Source organism: Carya illinoinensis, chromosome 10 (genome assembly GCF_018687715.1).
Source record: "Carya illinoinensis cultivar Pawnee chromosome 10, C.illinoinensisPawnee_v1, whole genome shotgun sequence".
NCBI lineage: Eukaryota > Viridiplantae > Streptophyta > Magnoliopsida > Fagales > Juglandaceae > Carya > Carya illinoinensis.
Genome location: NC_056761.1, coordinates 14,179,019 through 14,199,835, shown reverse-complemented (window position 1 = coordinate 14,199,835; position 20,817 = coordinate 14,179,019). Strand labels below are relative to the sequence as shown.

Below are 20,817 nucleotides of genomic sequence, written 5' to 3'. Positions count from 1 at the left end.
ACTTTTTTCTCTTGCTCATCAAACTTTAGATGCCATTTCCACATAAATACTTCTCAACTCCTCGTGGAGATGCTCAACCATAATATACAAATTAAATTATGTTCTTTCATGATTAAGTATCAAATTAAATTATTAATATACATATAGTTAGTGTAATTGTAAAATATGAAAAAAAATTAAAAATATTATTATTAAAAAAATAATATCTATTTAGTTATATAAAAGCGAAGTTTAAAATTGATTACTTGGCATTTAGCCCGCACTATTAAGATTAACTGCAGGGTCAAGCTGTGGTTTGCAAAGTTGAGAATCGTTTATTTGCAAAGAGTGAAGGGTTGAAGGTTTTGGTGCCCGCACAATTCGGATTAACTACAGGTTCAAGCGTTGGTTTACAAAGTAGTGAACCGTTTCTTTGCAAAGAGTGAAGGGTTGCAAGTTTTGGTGCCCGCACTATTTGGATTAACTGCAGGTTCAAGTGTTGGTTTGCAAAGTTGCAAACCGTTTATTTGCAAAGAGTGCAGAGTTGCAGGTTTTGGTGAAACCCAGCACGGCATTGTAAAGGAGTTGTACAAGAATGGTAGTGGGGATTGTTTGGACTCTACAAAAACGTCATTTTATCGAGTCTGAACTACGCACTGTGCTCTATTAAAAATGGAACTTCTAGGTGAAGAACTTTCAGAGAGGAAGACAGGAAACTGAGAAAAAAGAATGCAAATATTCGGATTAACTGCAAGGTCAAGCGGTGGTTTGCAAAGTTGCAAACCGTTTATTTGCAGAGAGTGAAGAGCTGCAATTATTCAGCATATTTACAAAGTCTCAAGTGGTGCAATTAATGCTGCAACTCATATGAAAAACAAAAAGTCAGATTTTAAGCATTGATCCCACTACAAAAAAAAAAAAAAAAAAAAAAAAAAAAAAAAAAAAAAAAGCTCTCAGTTGTTATTCAGATTTAAAGCGGTGCAATTGGTCAAGAAAAAGAAAAAAAAAAAAAAACAAAAGAATCATCGTTTGTTTTTACACGCACATATATTGTTCCTAAATAACAGTTAGGACTCATAAAATATGTTGTGTTTCAGATGATGGTGGAAGTGTAAGCTCTGGAAAAGGTTCCGAAAGGACTAAGCAAATAATAACAATTGTTGACATTACGGTCGGTATAGTCAATCTACTATCAGGATTGTCTATCTGCTTTGTTTGGAAGTAGAACCAATTCCAAATGATACGGAAAGGAAAGACAGAGCCTGCAATTTAAAGCATGGAAGGTAAAGGCAGTGCATGGAAGGCTAATTTTCTCTTGGAGTATATCATCCTCTTGAAACTCACATAACCTTATATTTATTAGAAACAAAGAAACTCCTCTGTTTCGGTGGGTAATAAATAGAGCCTTCCACTTGCAGTAAGGATGCACTTCGTGGGAGGTAAAGGCCGAGTTACAACTGTTAAAGCCAACATTTTGTTTTTTTGCCAGTAAAAATAATGCATGTGCACAAAATGCAAGGCCAAATGACCGGAAACAAATTATTTAGCCAAAAATAGCTCCGACTTGCAGAAAACTCCACTTGATGCCTTCAAAAACAGTGCCTTATATTTTTGTTGTCACCCCAAATTCGTAATCAAGTCCTAAACTTTCATTCGCCTCTATTTGACATATTCTGGCCTCAACATCTCCAGAAACGACCTTGCTGCTTCTGTTCTTGAATTCGCCTACAAATTACATTACAGGATTGATTGGTTCATGCTTACTTCATCTTTTCATTATCACAGTTTGTGCATTTATGATCAAGAGCGACATATTTTTCAACCATCCATCCTCGGCTACACCATTAAACTGAGGCACACAATAATTAAAAGGAAGTTTGACGAGCCTGCAAAAGCTCTCTGCTCCAGTTAATGATGATGAATTGAAGGCCAGCCATGTTATGGTTGCCGATAATATAGTAAATCTTATAGGCACTTCGAGGGGCCTGGTCCTCCAAATTGTAATTGGTAGTTGTTAGAAAATTGTTCAATTCATTCATTACAGAAAGCAATATATATATATAAGGACTACAATTTAAACTTGGTGAACAATGACCCACGGACTAAACAGATAACTTCTCACTAATTAACTAACTGACACTTAATAACAAGCCACTACCCAACAGACTCTCTAAGCCCATCGTGGCCCACTATCCTACAGACTCAATATGTGCATAACAACAATTGAAATAATTGAAATGGACTGAGGTAGCCCAGCCCTTCCGACATCACCCTAGAACTTAGGTTTTTGTCTTACGCATCATAACATAACTCCCTCCTTCAGAAGACCTTGTCCTCAAAGTCAGGGAAGCGCCGCTGCAGTTCTTCGCGATCCTCCCATGTCGTGCTATCTTATGTCATTCCTTTCCACTAAACTAATATCTCCACTCCAGCCCTTCGTCCCTTCTTAAGCAACCTTCTATTTAGTATCTTTTCTGGCTCTAGTTCAAGGGTTCCTTCGCTTGTCACTCTCGGCATCTTGGTAAGAGGTTTTATTTGTTCCCCCCACCGTCTTTTTTAAGTAAGAAATATGAAAGGTTGGGTAGATCTGAGATTCCGGTGGTAGATCTAACCTGTAAGCGACCTTCCCGATCCTTTGCACCACTGTGTACGGCCCATAGTACCTTGGCGACAGCTTTAGGTTTCTTCTCAACACAACTGACATTTGACGGTAAGGCCAAAGCCGTAGGTAAACTTGATCTCCAACTTGGAACTCCCTGTCTGTTCTCCTTTTATCCGCATGGATCTTTATCTTTTCTTGTGCATCCTTCAAATTTTCTTGAACTAATTTGTTAATGAATGCTCTATTTCGGAGTTCCTCATCCACTGCTTGTACTCTTATGGACCCTGGCTCATATGGCAACATCCATGGGGGTGATTTCCCATACAACACCTCATATGGTGAAACCCTAGTTGAGGTATGCTCTGAAGTCTTATATGCATACTCAGCTAGTGATAGCCATTGTGCCCAGTCACGTGATGTATCTCTCGAGAAGCATCGCAGGTAAGCTTCTACTTCTTTGTTCATTACTTTTGTTTGGCCGTCCGTCTGTGGATGGTACGCAGAGCTAAGTAGTAGCTCAGTGCCACTGATTTGAAACAATTCCTTCCATAATTGAATTGTAAAAATCGGGTCTCTGTCACTGACAATGGTTAGTGGAAAACCATGTAATTTAAATATATTGTCAAGAAAAATACAAGTCACTACTACTGTTGTGTATGGATTTGAGAGAGCCATGAAATGAGCATATTTGCTCAATCTATCTATCACCACCATGATCACTGTACGCCCTCATAAAGGTGGTAGCCCTTTAATAAAATCCATGCTAATATCTTCCCAGTTCCTTGTTGGAATTGGTAGAGGCTGGAGTAGGCTTGTGGGCTGAATTGTTTCCACCTTATTTCTTTGACAAGTATCACATGCACGGATGAAAGCTCTAACATCCCTCCTCAAACTAGGCCAATAAAATTCCTTTTTTATTCCAGCATATGTTTTATATACACCTGTGTAGCCCCCTGATGGACTGCTATGGAATTGCTGCAGGATCTCTTGCTGGAATGGCACCAAGTTTCCAAGATACAGCCTACCCTTGTAAAGGAGTAGACCAATACGGATTTGGTAATGAGATGTGTCCAAGATCCCTTGATGGCAGTGGCTTAATAGCTCTTGCAACTGGGGAGCTTGGGGTTAAGTGTTTTTTAATTCTTCTATCCATTAGGTTTGCATGAGGCTTATGGCTTGGATTTTTGGTTGGCTTCTTTGGGTCTTATAGGGAGTGGAGGTTGGCTGTTTGTGTTCTGGTAGTATGGAACTGTTGAGATCTGAACTGGTGTTTGGGTTGGCTGTTGGTTCTGTTTCCTCAATTAAGGGTAACCTAGATAATGTATCTGCTACCTTCTTTGTCTTCCCAATCTTGTACTCCACAGAAAAATCATACCCCCATAACTTTGAGACCCACTTCTGCTATGCAGTGCTATGCAGGGACTCCAACCCATTGTTCGAATAGATATTTTAAGGCCTGTTGATCAGTGCGGACCTTGAAATTCTGTCCCACCAAGTAATGCCTCCATTTCCTTATGGCCATCACCAAGGCCAACAATTCCTTTCCATATGTAGACAGCATAAGACTCCTTCCTTTCGACCCTTAACTTAGATAAGCAATAGGTTTGTCTTCTTGCATTAATACAGCTCCCAACCCTTCACCTGAAGCATCACACTCCACCACAAAAGCCTTAGTAAAATCAGGTAATTTTAAGACAGGGGGACTAACCATTCCCTCCTTGAGTCTTTCAAAGGCTGCTTGAGCTTTGTCAGGCCAGATGAAGGAATTTTTCTTGAGTAAAGTTGTTAGGGTGCTGCTATTGCACCATTACCTTGCACAAACTTACGGTAATAGCCAGTGAGACCCAAAAATCCCCTTAAGGCCTTCAAATTTTTGGGCCGTGGCCAACTTTGCATTGTTGTAATTTTATGGGGGTCAGCCTTTACACCTTCCTTACTAATCAAGTACCCGAGATACTCCACCTCACTACTGCCAAATACACATTTAGACTGCTTTCCAAATAGCTGATGAGACCTTAATATTTCCATCACAGCCTTCAAGTGATGCAAATGATCCTCTACTGACTTGTTGTAAATTAATATATCATCAAAGAACACCAAAACAAACTTTCTTAGATAGGGTATAAATATTTTATTCATCAACCCTTGAAACATAGAGGGTGCATTGGTGAGCTCAAAGGGCAAAACCAAAAACTCGTAGCGATCCTCATGGGTCATAAAAGCTGGCTTGGGTATATCTTCCTTTTACATTCTAATTTGGTGATAACCAAAGCGCAAGTCTAACTTAGAAAATATTTCAGCCCCATAGAGTTCATCTAATAACTCATCGATGTTAGGGATAGGGTACTTATCTTTTACCTTGTCTTTGTTGAGAGCACGATAATCTACACACATTCTCTAGCTCTCATCTGCTTTTCTAACCAGCAACACCGGGGATGAATAATGGCTTTGAACTTCCCTTATAATGCCACTCCTTAACATCTCAGCCACCAAATGCTCTATTTCTGCTTTTTGATAATATGGATACCTGTAAGGCTAAACACAAGTTGGTTTTGAGCCCTCCTGTAGCTCAATCTTATGGTCATGACTCTAAGGTGGGGGTAGACCATGAGGTTAAAAAAAAACTACTCCAAAGTCTTTCACTATCCTCAAAACAACAGGCACACCATCCCCTTTCAGTTCCCTCACTTCTCCTCCAAGTAAATGCAGCCAGATCCCTTTTATAGATCCCTTGTTTAGCTTAGGTTCATGCCCTTTGTCCTCTAAGGCCTCTTGGGATGGTTGCAGCCCCTATAATTTAATCTCCACTCCCCTGAAATTAAATTGCATGGTTAAATCAGTAAAATCCCATAGAATGGACCCGAGACCTCTTAGCCAATCAACCCCTAACACAACATCACAACATCTCAAAATCAATAAATACATATTAGCTTTAACCCTTAAATTATGTAGTTGGATAGGAACTGCCATACAGTAACCTTGGCAAGGAAGGCTATCTCCATTAGCCACTTTAACTGTCAACTGGCTTTCTCCCACTGGCAGCTTTGATCTCCTTGCTACATATGGATCCACAAAACTATATGTGCTTCCTGTGTCAACAATAATTAAAACCTTTTGATGATTAATAAAACCCTCAACCCTCATGGTCTTAGGTGATAGTGAACCTGCCATGGCATACAGTGATATGCCTAGCAATTCCCCTAACTCCTTCTCTTCCTCAACAAGATCATCTAACTGAATAAGGGCCAGCTTCCCTTCACTGGTGTCGGCTTCCTTCTCTTCTTCCTCCTCTAATCCTTCCAACAGAAAAATCCTAGGCCGGCTACACTTGTGATTAAAATTGAATTTCTCATCACAATAGTAATAAAGCACATTCTCTCTTCTTTCGTGTGTTTGAGCAGGAGAGATTCTTTTTATGGGAAAGGTGGGTTTTCGGTTTGGGTTGTAGGTGGTGGGATGATTTGGGTTGGATTTAGGTTTCTACTGGTTCCTCCTTTTCTTCTAGCAATTTCTTCCTCTTACAATTTAGCTAACCCAAAAGCAACTGAAATAGAGTTAGGCTAAAGCATGGTCACCATTATCTTCAAATAATCCCTTAACCCACTAATAAAAGTGCTAATACAAAATTCCTCCGTTAATCTACTGATTTTATTAGATGGGTACTCAAATTCTATTTGACATTCTTCAACAGTAGCAGTTTGTCTCAACTTAGTGAACAGCCCTATTGGATCCTCATAGGTTGAGGGTCCAAAACACACTTTATGTGCAGAAACAAACTCTTCCCAAACCCCAATAGTTCTTGAATCCACCAACCAACAATACCAAGAAAGAGCCTTTCCTTCCATACAGAAAAAGGCTATCTACAGTTTTTGGTCCTCAGGAGTATTAAAATAAGCATAGAATTGTTGTGCCTTTAAGATTCATTCCATGGGTTCAGACCCATTGAATTTTGGGAAATCCAACCTTAAGATTCTAGCATGAATGCCCCCATTCCCTTTAAATAAAGGATTATTACTAACCTGATTTTCTTTTGGTGGATTACCTACTGTTGCTGCTAACTTTTCATATGAAACTGCCAAATTATTCAGTTGTTGTAACACTGCTTCTAGCATATGTTTTTGTTGGTTTTGTTCTTCTCGTAGGTTCACGGTTTCTCCTTTCAGCATGGACACTGCTTCCACCAACTAAGCATGGTGTGTACCCTCAGCCATGTCGCAGGAACGAGGCTGTTATACCACTGTTATGGTTGCTGATAATGTAGTAAATCTTGTAGGCACTTCAAGGGGCCTAGTCCTCCAAATTGTAATTCGTAGTTGCTGGAAAATTGTTCAATTCATTCATAACAAAAAGAAATATTTATAAGGACTACAATTTAGACTTGGTAAAAAATGGCCTGCGGACTAAATAGATAACTTCCCACTAATTAACTAACTGACCCATAACACTTAATAACAACCCACTACCCAATAGACTCTCTAAGCCCATCGTGGCCCACTATCCTATGGACTCAATACGTGCATAACAACAATTGAATTAATTGAAATGGACTGAGGCAGCCCAACCCTTTAGACATCACCCTAGAACTTAGGGTCTTTGCCTTACGCATCATAACAAGCCATCAGATGTTAATGAATCGGTTATCTGAGATATGTAAAGCCAGTGATGAGTCAAGATATTCCTATGTAATTGCAATGATCAGGGGCCTGCGTTTTGTCCTAAAGCATATTCAGGTGTGTTTTCATGCCTTTGCTTCTATTGGTTTTGCACCTTTGTCTTCCCAATGTTTTACTAGCATACGATAACTTTAGATGTGTTTGAGCAACAGACTATGAAGAAACTCATAAACCAAAGACTATTCTCTTCTTTTGTTTATCGTCAAAAACAATAGTCTTTTCATTAAAATCATTTTACAATTTTCAAGGTAAGTGCGCAGAAGGTGTTTAGTTAAATGTTTGAATTAGATGTTAATATTGTAAATTGATCATGAATATTTATGGGTAAAATGAATTCTTTTATAAATGCATTCTCCATTTTATAAATATTTGATATACATTCTATTAATAGTTGTGGTAGTAATTATGTATAATAAGCTATTTAGATTTATACAATTCAACATAAATAACGGTCTACACATTATGCGGGTTATAAGCTCGTTATATTATTATTTTGATAAATCCAATAGCTAATCCAATATAGGATTATGAATAGGAAGGTTTTGGATTTATGAAAAATATATACTTTTCATCAAATTTTAAAGATATGTTTGATGAAGCCTATATGGATGTTCTGATTCTTTATCTTCTACACGAATTAGCAGCACGCTAGCACCCCAAGTCAAGCCAACCACCATGTCTTCCCCATGACCTTGACTTTGTCACAGCCACCACCACCTTAAACACACCCCATGGCAAGACCCCCACTGCTTAGCCTATGTGCAACCTCAACATGCCTCCACATCGTGAGCTTTCCCTCCATCTCCACACTGCCTATTCCTCCCTCTCAGCTCAACAAATGCTACCCTTAAGCCTCCAACTTGTGTTCCTCCCCTTCGACGCCGTAAGCCATTGTCCAGCAACTGTAGCACGTCCTCACTTCTCCACCACCAAGCATGAACCATCGTAGCCCAACCCCTACCTCCTCCACGGTCAAACCAACAACAGAAATAAACCTCTGTTTCTGGAACCCAAAACAAAGCATGTGTGTGCTCTCAACCTCGAAGCCACGATGGAACAGCTGTGAATCTCCAAAACAGAAATGAAATGATGATGTTTATGTTTTATGTTATGAAATGATGCTTTATAAAATGAAATGGACTGATGAATGAAAATAATGAAAAGGAAATGAATAAAAGGAAAGGAAATGACTGAAAAGAAAATAATGTTTTAATGTATAAAGCTACGTAATGGCCATGACTGAATGAATGATGGTACCAAAGGAATGGGCATATTGCAATGCTGGATCGGTCCCATTAGTAGTGCACCCAGTGGCACCATCCTGATTGAGGGATTCCCTACCCATAATCACGGGTGTAGTTAGGTTCAAAAAACTGCTAACCCCAACCCACGGGGTGTAACATTGTGTACCAGCGAAAGGAAAATCATAATAGTAGAAATGAATATTGTGGAGTCATTTAGCTCTTTAAAAAGTACAAGGTGTGGGAATATTTTATGAGAAAGGAAAACCTTTTTAAATAAAAACCCCACCTTGTGATGTTTTAAAAATGAAATGCATGTATTATGTATGGTACGTATCTGAATGTGAATGCATGATTGAAAACTTATGTTAGTATATTTTGACTGTATGAAGTAATGTTTATTGAGTATTCGACTCATTTTAATTTTATTTCATGTTTTTAAACCACCTAGGTCAAAATGATGATCAGCACGAGCAAGTGGGTCAAGTTTAGAAGAACCAGACTGTGAACTTAGTATTTCCAATTCAGTAATTTTAAGGATTTGGTTATGATTTCTTAAGACAACTTTTTTTTTTTTTATAAACTTTTTTAAGTGATGAACAAGGTATTAATACAATTTGCAAATTATGCATGTCTCTTACCTGGCTTTATGTAAGTAAGCAAGTGACATTTCTGACCTACGGGAAAGGGTTGTTACAGGATTACACTCAAGCAGTCATGACTACAACATGATTTTTTCTATAATTTTATGACTCAAATATTTTAAAAGATTCATAAAGAATAGATAATATGTAGGTAACAATAATATTCTGAATATTAGTACTCATGAGTAATATGAATTTCAGCATTATATACCGTATGGTTCCACATAGTATATCTATCTCGATTCAAATTATAGAAAATATTTGAGAAACAAATCTCAATCGCCTTGACTTTATTTGAAAATTAGAACCATCCCGAAAATAGTAGTGCATTTTCACAGTATTTATTGTGGCGCCCTTGTTCCCCGCTTGTGTTTTAGTGGCAGTTGCGATGCCGAGATGTTGGCCGCTTAGGTCACACACCCCTAGCACACTGTGGAAGCAAGTGTGTGCAAGCATGCAATATAATAGTGTGCAGTTAATTAGCAATGGTAAAAAGAAAAAGGACAGTTAGGAATGCTATCAGTACCAAAATTTAAAATTACATCACCAACAAAAACCATAAGTCACCAGTCTCCCAAACACCGACATTTTAGAAAAAATAATACAGTTATCCAATTAAATTAAACCAACTAATCAACAACTATAAACCAGACCAAAGCTATCGATCTGGTCGGTCCAATAGGTCCGATTCGGTCCATTAATATCTTTTTCCTATTTTCTTTTTTTGACAAAAAATTAATACAAAAAATTAATTAAATTAGAAAAATTAAAATTGAGCTCTTTAATGTGGATTATGTAACTAACTTATTAAAAAAATAATTAATTATAATTATATTTATGATATTAATAGTTACCAACTTAGTACTTTAGTATTCATAATGGCCTATATTAAAATTCTAACATTTTATATATGGTTAATGAATATTAAATAATTTTATTATCTATAGATTATTCATGCGTACTTGCAATTTAGGTATTGTTGCCCAGATGGCTAACACAAGAGGGGGGTGAATTGAGTTGTATTAAAAAAAATAACAATTATAAATCAAATATACAATATAAAATATAAAAAAAATATGAAATAGCAATAAATATAAAGAGTAAGGGTAAGAGAGAAGCAAACTCAGTATGTTAACGAGGTTCGGCCCCACTGCCTATGTAACAGCCCGCTAGAAATTCAATTGTAGAATTTCTATTGACTTTAGGAATCTCGTGAAGATTCTATAAGCTTTCACGAATCCACTAATCGCATAGATTTTAGCCTGTCAACATAGTTAGTGTTATCACTCACTATAGTGCCAGAAATGCGATTTTAATTATTTGAGATAGTTAGAAGTGTCAGAATACATTATAGTCTACACCACTAGGCTTAATTGAATATTTAGGATTTTTCAGTACTAAGTTTATTACGTTTATTTTTGGAGTGAATAGTAACCTCAGTAAACGTACTAAGCGCTGTGTTTTCAAAATCACAGTGTGAAATGTCCAAATTAGGTTAGCGAAATTTTATTTGGACACTTGGTAAGATCTTAACCACACATAATGAATAGTATTAGATACTTGGCACAAAGAGAAACCATTAGATGGAATTGTGAAGGAAATCAAGGTGTGAGATCATGACACCTAAGCAAAATACACATTTGGAAAATATCTTAAGAACAGAGATTTAAAATACACATGGAAAGATTTTAGCCAACTTACTCTTCCAAGTCTACTCCACATTTGGAAAATATTTTAAGCTGATTTTTGTAGATATTATTGGATAGAATATTTTGAGATAATCTTTTATAGATATTTTGGGTAGGAGAAAACTACACTCAACTCTCAACTCCAGCCTTATCATCTTCCTTATCTCCTCCATAAGCATCTCCAGCCATCACCCACGAACTTATCTTCATTTACACGTTCCTTTAAAAGAATATCAAACACTTTCTCTCGGACAGCTTTTAGGAGTTTTTTTGCACGCCCATTTCGAAGCTTTTGTAAGTGTTTTATCATAAAGTCTCCTTCATATAAGTTGTTCCTTTTTTAGTCTAGTTTACGTGAATATCTTATTTGTCCCATTTAAAGATCATTTGGTCAGTCAGATATTGTATAAACTATATAGAGGTCATTCTGGGAGATAAACTGGAGAATATGTTATAGTTTGGAGTTTTTGACCAAGCTAATGGATAGATATTGGTCTGAAATTTTTATGGAGTATTGTTAACATGTGTATATGATTATTTGTTAAGGATTTTTTCATGATTAAAGGTTTTGATGAAAGATTTTCTTAGATTTAGAAACTTAGAAACTGGAAGAGGAAAAACAGTTTCTGTTGTGAGAAAGTTTAACTCTTTGGTGGTCTAAATCTATTCCAATGACTTTGATAATTTTATTGGAGGATCCTAAGCATCTTATATACATGTTATATTATTATTTTAAAGATATTTGATGTTAGTTTCAAAGATATGAAATTTTATGCAAAGAGATATTCAAAAGGTTTGGTTTTAGGACATCTTTTTAAACCATGTGATGGTTTGATTTGAAGATCACATATTTATAAGTCATAGATCAAAAGGTTGATCAAAACAAGTTGGAAACAAAAATCAATGGAAATAGCATATGGGAATTTCGGCTCTATGGAGTTTTAATAGTTGTGATTAGTTTTAAATTTTTCTAAATTGATATTTGAGTTGAGGATAAAATTTACATGAGGCATGTAAATTTTGGTGACTTTTGGAGTTAGTATGCAAAATCCTTAAGTTATGGGTAAAAAGGTCATTTTCCTACATGCAGAGAGTAAAATGGAAATTTTACTCTTTAAGTTAGTATTTTTCATATTTTAATTTATTAGTGATTTAATGCTAACTTTTAGAATCACTAATTACAGTTCCTCGTGATCGCGCTTAAGGTTTTATAAGAAACGCGGAGATTGAGGTAAGTTAGCTTTTAACTTACTAGCAGTCTACTGTGTATGTGTGCTAAGTAAAAGAACTACAGTGTATGTATGTATGTTATCATATATGTCATGTCATGCCAAGTTATCACGTAATTGTCTATTATACAGAATTTATTCTGTCATCAATTTTTATATGTTACATAATATATTCTGTTATGTATTACTGTACATTACAAGTACGTTATGCTAAGTATGCCATCTATTACATGTATGTCAAGTCATGTAATATTCACTGTTGCAAGTATGTCATGTTAAATATGTTGTCTATTATATGTTATGCCATGTTACGAAATGTTTCTATCTCAAGTTGGTCATGTATTTCAAGTTATGTTCAAGTCATGTTATGTTACGTCAGGGCTTCAGTCATTTCGTATTCCAGCCACGTTTCATCTTGATTACTTATGTATGGGGTCACAGCAATTGTAACGCATACACTACGTGAGACACAGCAATTGTGACACGTAGAATACATGGGGCCACAACAACTGTGGAGTATGTATTTAAGCAGTTAAAGAATAAGTTTCCGTATAATACATGGGGCCACAACAACTGTGGAGTATGTATTTACACGTAGAATACATGGGGCCACAACAACTGTGGAGTATGTATTTTTCATGTTAAGTCAAGTTTGTGTAAAATACATGGGGCTACAACAACTGTGGAGTATGTATTTACACGTAGAATACATGGGGCCACAACAACTGTAGAGTATGTATTTTTCATGTTAAGTCAAGTTTCAGAACAAGTTCATGATAAGTCAAGTTTCAGATCAAGTTCATGTCAAGTCAAGTTCAGTTCATGTTTCAATTTAAGTTATGTCAATTATGTTATGTTATATGCCAAGTTATACTTTAATTACTTATGAATTTGATTATGCATTTATGCTTTTACTGTCATCCATGCATCATTAGCCTGTGTGGAAGTTTTTTGTTAACTTGCTGAGATTTGTAATCAAATCTCACTGTGGTAGTCCCAACTACCATTCCCCCCGAATGGTAGATCTTGTTACAGGACCTGAAGGAGAATCAGGAGCTGACCAACTAGACACAGTTGACTGAGCGACGATGCGACATCAATGTTAATATAGTAGTTAACGTAAATTACTACTTGTACAATGGAGTTGTATCTCCAGTACTTTTTGGATCATAATCATTTTGGACTAGTGTTATGATCTTAGTTGTTCAATGAGTCTTTATATATCAAGTATGTTTTAAGCATTTGGGATATTTTCAATTTGGTGCATAGTATTGCTAAAGAAAAAAAAAATTTATCCGCTGCGAATATTGCATAATGTTAGATGCATGTTAGGAACATTGCATCTTATATGTCATGAACGGGGGCAGGTAACCTTGTGTTACGTGTCTCGACGCTTCAAATGTCCGTCCAATCCCAAACGGAATTTGGGGGCGTCACAGCCTACGTCCTCGCCTCAAGCTACCCCTTGAGGATTCCCAAATTCACTATTCAACCTCCTTCAGGTGGAGATAGAAACCTATTACACCTTTGAACAACACCGCTACAAAAGATCCGTGTAGAACACCTTCTACATTTGCAATCACCTTACACGTGGTGATTCAACTATTCCCCGTGTAGAATACTTTCTACACGCTCAAGGGTTATACACACCTTTTTTCTGATACAAAAGCTGATAGTGGGTAGGTTATCAGAAAACACTCCTCAATGAGTGAAATAAGAACAATACAGCGCAAACTATATCTCTCAAAATGAACAAGAATTAAGGCTCAATGCTTAGAGAAGAGAGAATGAAAGCTTTGAATAAATGTTGTATGCTCTGGATGTTGTAAATGTGAAGCTCTCAAATGATCTATTTATAGGCATATGAGACTTCATATTCAAATTTAAAAAGATTCACATGTCAAAGACAACATCATTCACTTTTTCAAAAAAATCAAACCTAATCTTTTACTTTTGGCATATGACAAAAGGAGCACACTTTCCTTTTCAAAAAATTCAAACCTAATCTTTTACTTTTTGCATATGACAAAAGGAGCACACTTTCTTTTTCAAAAAATTCAAACCTAATCTTTTACTTTTTGTATATGACAAAAGGAGCACACTTTACTTTTCAAAAAATTCAAACAAAATCATCTACCTTTTGTATAAGTCTAAAAAAGCATCAATCACTTTTGAAAATATTCAAATAAAACATGCACATGTGAAAGATGACAATCAATCATCTTTAATATTTTCAAAATTCAACCCTTTAATCAAGGCATGCACATGTAAAAGATGACAATCAATCATCTTTCAAAATTTTCAAATTTAATTGTCGAAAATATTCATGCACATGTGGAAAATGTATTTTAATGCTTTATGATAAAATATTAATTTTGAGCATTAATCCTAATTTCGAATTTTGAAGAGATTTACAACATTACTCTATAACTTTAATGTGAACTTGTTCCCTTCTTGCTCATGCTTGTTTCCTTAATGTGCTTGACTCCATTGTGTAGACAACTTGAGTTTGAGACGTCTTTATTCTTTGAATTCATTTGTTATCATCAAAATTCATGTGTAGATATATAATTACACAAAACTTGAAACCTTGGGTTCAACAGGTATCTTAAAAAAAAAAATTTCTCTACATATAATAACATATATTATCATATGATTTATTATTTAATTGATAACATATATTATTTTATATTTTATATAATCAATGGTGATGGACTAGATGAAAATTATATAATTAATTTATACAATTACTATTTAAAATAATATATTATATATAAAAAAAATTTAAAAATTAATATCTAGGCATTTCTGTCCGATCCGGTCTAAAAAAATACACCCTGGGATCAGACCATAAATTGAATTTTTGATACACCATGGACGATCAACTTGATTTTCAGTCTGTCTCAGTCCAATCCATTCGGTTTTTCTGATCATTGAAAATCTTGCTCTAGAATGACAACTTTAGAGCCCCCAATATCCTAAATGACAACTCGGAAGATGTTTTAATTTTTTAAGATGCGTTTTTGTTTCGGACAACAGCGACAGACCTAAATAAATCCACTAGGCCCAACATCTGGCAATCCCCAGCCCAAGTCCAAGAGTAACATAAGTGGACAACTTGTAAGCTTCTAAGTTATTGAACCTCTTGCCTATATTAGTAATGTAAAAAAGTCATTTAACTTCTATGAATAAAGGAGTGTGTTTTTTTTATTTTTTTATTTTTTATTTTTATTATTGTTCTTTTCTACTCTAGATCAATTACCCAAGTAAATGAAAGATAAATCCATGCTCAAAATAGGATTTGATATTTCAGTTATTGGTAATTTTGTATTTATACCTACATGACGTGTAGAAATAATTACAATGTGCCATATTTATTTAATCTTAAATCTGAAATGAAACAACTCATTATAAGTCATATACTCTTTTATAGGAAACTAGTTAACTTAAATAAAACATACCAATTAAAATTAAAAATTCGTGTAAAGCTTTTGTTATCAAGCAATAAGCCATTTAAAATGCACCATTTTAAGTTGTCCGTGATAGCCATCATCGCATCATGCTTTTGCACAAACTCGAACATCTTACTAATTGATTTGATAATTCCACTAACCCATCTCCATTCAGCCATCATTAACACACAGTTGCACAAAGCTCCTCGAGTGCACAAAATGATATATAAAACATCAACATGATCAAATTACAATTTATTTATCAATCTCCTTGTCTGGTTGAAGCACCCATAATCAAAACCTAGCCACTAAAAATAGCCACATCGCATGTAAAATTGTTCTCCTCACATGATCCAATCACTGAAAGAGGGGAAGGGGTGTAAGGGATAGGAGAATTCAAACATATGTGAAAACGTTAGCTCAGTAAATAGAATTCAGAATTTCCTAGTAGATCACTTTGTGGAAATGAACATCTTGACATCTCAGACAATATTGGGTCATTTCATTTTCTTATATCCTAGCTACCGATCGATAGGATGGTCCCAATTCAAGATTGAGGCATGTTAGCATGATAGGGATTTTCAAACATGAGTTGGAGGTTCATGATAGTTGAAACAAATGGTTCTGGTAGCATTCAAATTGGATAGCTATGTAATATCCAACTCAAACACAAGTTATATCTAGAGAATGGCCACAAATTAGATCAACATAGTCAGGGTTCTTCCCTATGTACCACCTTTTTTTTTTTTGAAAATGTGAATCCATTCATCATAACAAAGTTACAAATGTGACTTATCAATACAGAAAAATCTAAACTATAAGCCAACCTACGCATCTGCTCTGGAGCACCCCCGCACACGAAGTAGCGGACATTGTCTTAACTTCTCAACCTCTCCGAAGAGAGAAAGCACTCTGTACAAAACAGAATGACCAGCCCCTCTGACTTTCTAAGAAGGTGGATTAAGGGACATCACTACTTTGGACACTAAGTCCAAAAGCTTACTCCTAAGCTATTACTAACAGAAAACATAAAAACTACACTACGAAACAAAACCAGACCACCACAGAAATCGAGCAGCAGCGAGAGCCCGGTGGCACACCCACCCCAAACGACGGCCTCAGGAGCCTAAGCACAGCACGAGTACCCAACTCGCGTGCGGACCACAGAACCTCCATTAGAGGTTGGCCGTACGTCCACTGGCCATAACACCGACTACCTTTCTCCAAAGCACAAGCCCCAGGTTGTGTCCGGTCAAAAAACTGAAAAAAATAGACAGACGAAAACAAAACAAACCAGTGGTGCGTGCAACGCAACCACTCTTAAAGGTGATTCGACAGTCGTTCGATGATCACCCGGAGACTTAGGACCCAGAAAAACCAGGTTTTGAGTCGGCAGGTGGCTCCTCGGTGGCGCGTGACAGCCACACCCTGGTTCCATCCGAGACTCCGTCCCGCGCTTGCGGGCTACGCTCCCTCCCTTTTGGTGCCGCGTTCGGTGGTCTTGAAGATTGGCAGCTGGCCAACGTTCTGGTGGGTTACGTGTTGATGGTCGGCGGCTGGAAACGATCTAGTCGGAACCCCCCTCCTTTATTTACCTGAAAACACACACAACAACCCAACACAAAAGGAAAAACGAACACAGAAAAAATAGAAAATAGAGAGAAAAGAAGGGGGGAGGGAGGAGGGGGGGAGGAGCCGAAGCTCCCACCCCCGTCGGACGCTCTAGTCTGTTAGGGTTTTTTTGGAGAGAGAACGGAGGGTCGCTCTGGAGAGAGAAATGAGACTTCCTTCCCTACGTACCACTGATTCTTGCTTTATTATATATAATTTGAATATAAGATTTGCATTGTGTTTAGAGTTAAAACTCAAGAATTCTGTTATGATATATATCATCTTAAATTACCACTTATTCATTTCTGCAGGCTCAGCGCTTTGGGCCAAGTTTTAAGGAACAGCTGTGTAAATATGGTAAAGGAGAGGTACCTGTGAAAGATATGCTTAAGATGCTAATGAGAGACACAGTGAAAGCAAATGAAAGCAAATTACCTCATATCCGTTCCCTTGACTGGGAGTTCAACTTTTGTTAAAGTTAGAAGAGGAAAATCAAACACCTACAAGGCCTCCAGATTGACGTATTATGAAGAATATAATTCCATTTGATGAGCTGTAAATACATTTTGTTTATTCATTATTTTGTTATTTGATTCTTTGTAGCTATAAATAGCACATGTACATGAAAGATCAATACAAGAAATCCATTTCACAAATTATTCCCACGTTCTCTACATTCTGTTATTTGCTTTTCTTGTACATGCCCAAGGCAGTTACGCCTTCTTCTTCCTTGCGATTCTGCCATTATAGACATGGTACTAGAGCTGGAGGGACCATTCCAACCGGAGGGCCCTGGAGCATATTAAAAAAGTTCATAATAAATTAAACACTAAGAAGCCCAGAGTATGGGCCCAGTATGAGCCCAAAAGTCACGAAGGGATAGTCAAGAGGAATTCAAAAATAGATATACATGACGCCACCTTTAACGGAAGGATAAAAACAGCAAGATATGATAGGATTATTCAAAATCCTAAGCCTTCATCTGTTCCGATAAATCCTGGATGAGATATGTACAACAAACGAGCCTACATATACAGGTAATCTTTGAGATTTGAATACAATCACCTCTTAACTGACTTTAGCATCAGAGTGTTTGCAGGAGGAGCCCCCTTGAGTTCATGAACGAAGAACGGTTGAGCAGTGGAAGATTGGAAGTAAGACATGTCCCTAACATTTGGCGCCATCTATGGGATCTTTGTGATTCAGCATGGTTCTCACATGCCAATTGTAACACGCTCAGTAGCAAGCCAAACGATGGACGCCAGACTGTCATCTATGGAAGCGCGGCTAGCAATAGCAGAGGAGAAGTTGAAACAAGTTCTGGAGGCCATGGGAGTTTTGCAAAAAGAGAACGACGACTTGAGACGAAAGAACGCCAATTCTAATAATGACGATATGCTCGCCCACAGTGAGCAAGGTAAGCAAGATGCACATTGCAAGGTTGAAAAGGATGCTGAATGCAAAGAGAAGGAAAGGATGCATGATGAGCGGAAGGATTTAGCAGGAAAATATGAAGAGATGGCAAAAACGATGGGCAGTTCTTCCTCGGTGGAAAGTCTGCTCCACCAAACAGACCTGCCGTACAGTGCCCGTATTATGGTTGTACCGCTCCCGCCAAAGTTTAAAGTTCCCCAAATAGATATGTACGATGGGTCCAAGGACCCAGTAGACCATTTGGAAAACTTTAAAGCTCACATCACGCTTCACGGTTTCCAAGGGAAGATTGCAGGCCGAGCCTTCCCTCTGACCCTGAAAGGGACCGCTCGCAGATGGTTTGGGACCCTTAGACCAAGGTCGATAGACAACTTTGAGGAACTAGCAAAGCAGTTCTTGACTCAGTTCATGCCTAGCCGAAGGCGTCGGCACCCAGCCGCCTACCTGTTAACGGTTAAGCAAAGGGAAGACGAGAATTTAAAAGCCTACTTGGCTCATTTTAACAAGGAGCGCTTAACGAGGAATGACCAATATGAGAAGATCACTTTGGCCGCCCTCTTAGAAGGGGTATGGCCGCACAGTCCTTTCATGGCGGAGTTGGCTAGAAGGACTCCTTCCACCCTCAGGGAGTTCATGGACAGGGCTGATGATTTCGTCAATGCAGAAGATACTCTGCAGGCTTTGGTGAACCCTTGTAAAGAAGATACTCAGGTTGAGCGGAGAAACAAGTGGGCTAATAAGAAGAGTAATCCCAGTAGGCAAGAAAAAGCGAGAGAAGGGCGATCAGAACGTAACCTCAGATTGGTACACAATAATCTGGACGTGCAGGAAGGAGAAAAAGAAAAGGAAAGCCGCCGCTCTGTCAAAACAGACGGTCGGTACTGCAAGTACCATCAGATGAGATCGCACTGGACTGAGGACTACAAGACTATGAGAAAGAGAGTCGATGAGTTAGCAGGAACCGGCGAGTTGGAGCGAATGGTCGCAGAGCGGTCAAAGCCTAAAAGGCGTCAGGAGGCTAGGCAAAAAGTAAAGCGAAGTTTCAATCCGAAAAGAAGGCGCCATGCCAGTAACCGCCAGGACAGGAGGGCGAGGTCGCCCACAAGAGGCGATCGGAACAGGGCGCCCATAGGGGAAATAAAGACCATAGCGGGAGGTTTGCTAGGGTTGGTATTTCCATGTCCAGTCGAAAAGCGTATGCACGGAAGGCAAGATATGAAGAGGTGTTCGTGGCAGATAGAGCACACAAAAAACCAAAGCTTAGCAATGAGCGAATGGTGATATCCTTCGAAGAGGCGGACAGAGAAGGAGTTATATATCCACATGACGATGCTCTGGTAATAACCCTTGTGATAGCCAATTATACAACAAGGCGGGTACTGGTAGACAATGGGAGCTCGGCTAATATACTGTTCTGGGAGGCGTTTTTCAAAATGGGGATTGATGTTGGAAGATTGAGGCTCTCCCCTACGCCGTTAAAGGGTTTCTCAGGGGATACCATCTAGCTAGTGGGGGCAATCATGCTTCCAGTGACTGCAGGCAAGGGGGCACGGATAGCAACCATGATGACTGACTTCTTAGTAGTGAAAGCTCCTTCCTCCTAGAATGCCATATTGGGCAGACCGACACTCAACCATTTAAGGGTGGTAACGTCCACCTACCACCTCAAGATGAAGTTCCCAATAGATGGCGACGTGGGAGAGGCGAGAGGCGAGCAAGCCTTGGCTCGAGAATGTTATGTGCATGAATTAAAGAAAGTCAAGAAGGAAGTCTGCATAGTCGCAGGACAGGATGGGGCCTTACCGCCCCTGCCCCCACCTATAGCGGTAACTTACAAGCTAGATATAGAGGTCAGAGATGATCGGGTTCAACAACATGTGGAAGTCAACGAACCTTTGGAACTCATGACATTGTACGCTGATCACCCCGGGACCACTACCCAAATCGGGACACAAGTCCCACCAACAGATAGAGAAGCCCTGATACAGTTGTTGATAGAACACAGGGATGTCTTCACAGGGAGCCAAGAAGAAATGCCCGGTATAGACAACGACATCATTGAGCATTGCTTGGGCGTAGACCCAGCGCACAAGGCAGTGAGACAGAAGAGGAGATCATTCAGCGCAGAGAAGTGCGCCGCCATTAATGAAGAAGTTGAAAGGTTGCTTGCGGCCGGCTTCAGCAGAGAGGCCCACTACCTAGAGTGGTTATCTAACGTTGTCATGGTGAAAAAGGCAATGGGAAGTGGAAAATGTGCGTAGACT

The 20,817-nt window shown here is 38.1% G+C and overlaps 1 protein-coding gene across 1 annotated transcript; it reads left to right on the top strand.

The window, feature by feature from the left end:
• Positions 1–18,280: 18,280 nt before the first annotated feature.
• LOC122278456 lies at positions 18,281–20,058 on the top strand. The gene is made up of 2 exons (XM_043088645.1): positions 18,281–19,647; positions 19,740–20,058. The coding sequence occupies exons 1-2, from the start codon at positions 18,281–18,283 to the stop codon at positions 20,056–20,058; spliced, it is 1,686 nt and encodes a 561-aa protein (XP_042944579.1).
• Positions 20,059–20,817: the final 759 nt, after the last annotated feature.

Bases quoted from the DNA above. Each gene is read 5' to 3' on its own strand.
- LOC122278456 (XM_043088645.1), top strand. From the start codon at position 18,281: ATGTCCCTAACATTTGGCGCCATCTATGGGATCTTTGTGATTCAGCAT. The intron at 19,648-19,739 runs GTCGCCCACAAG...TTCCATGTCCAG, and splicing joins CGCCAGGACAGGAGGGCGAG to TCGAAAAGCGTATGCACGGA.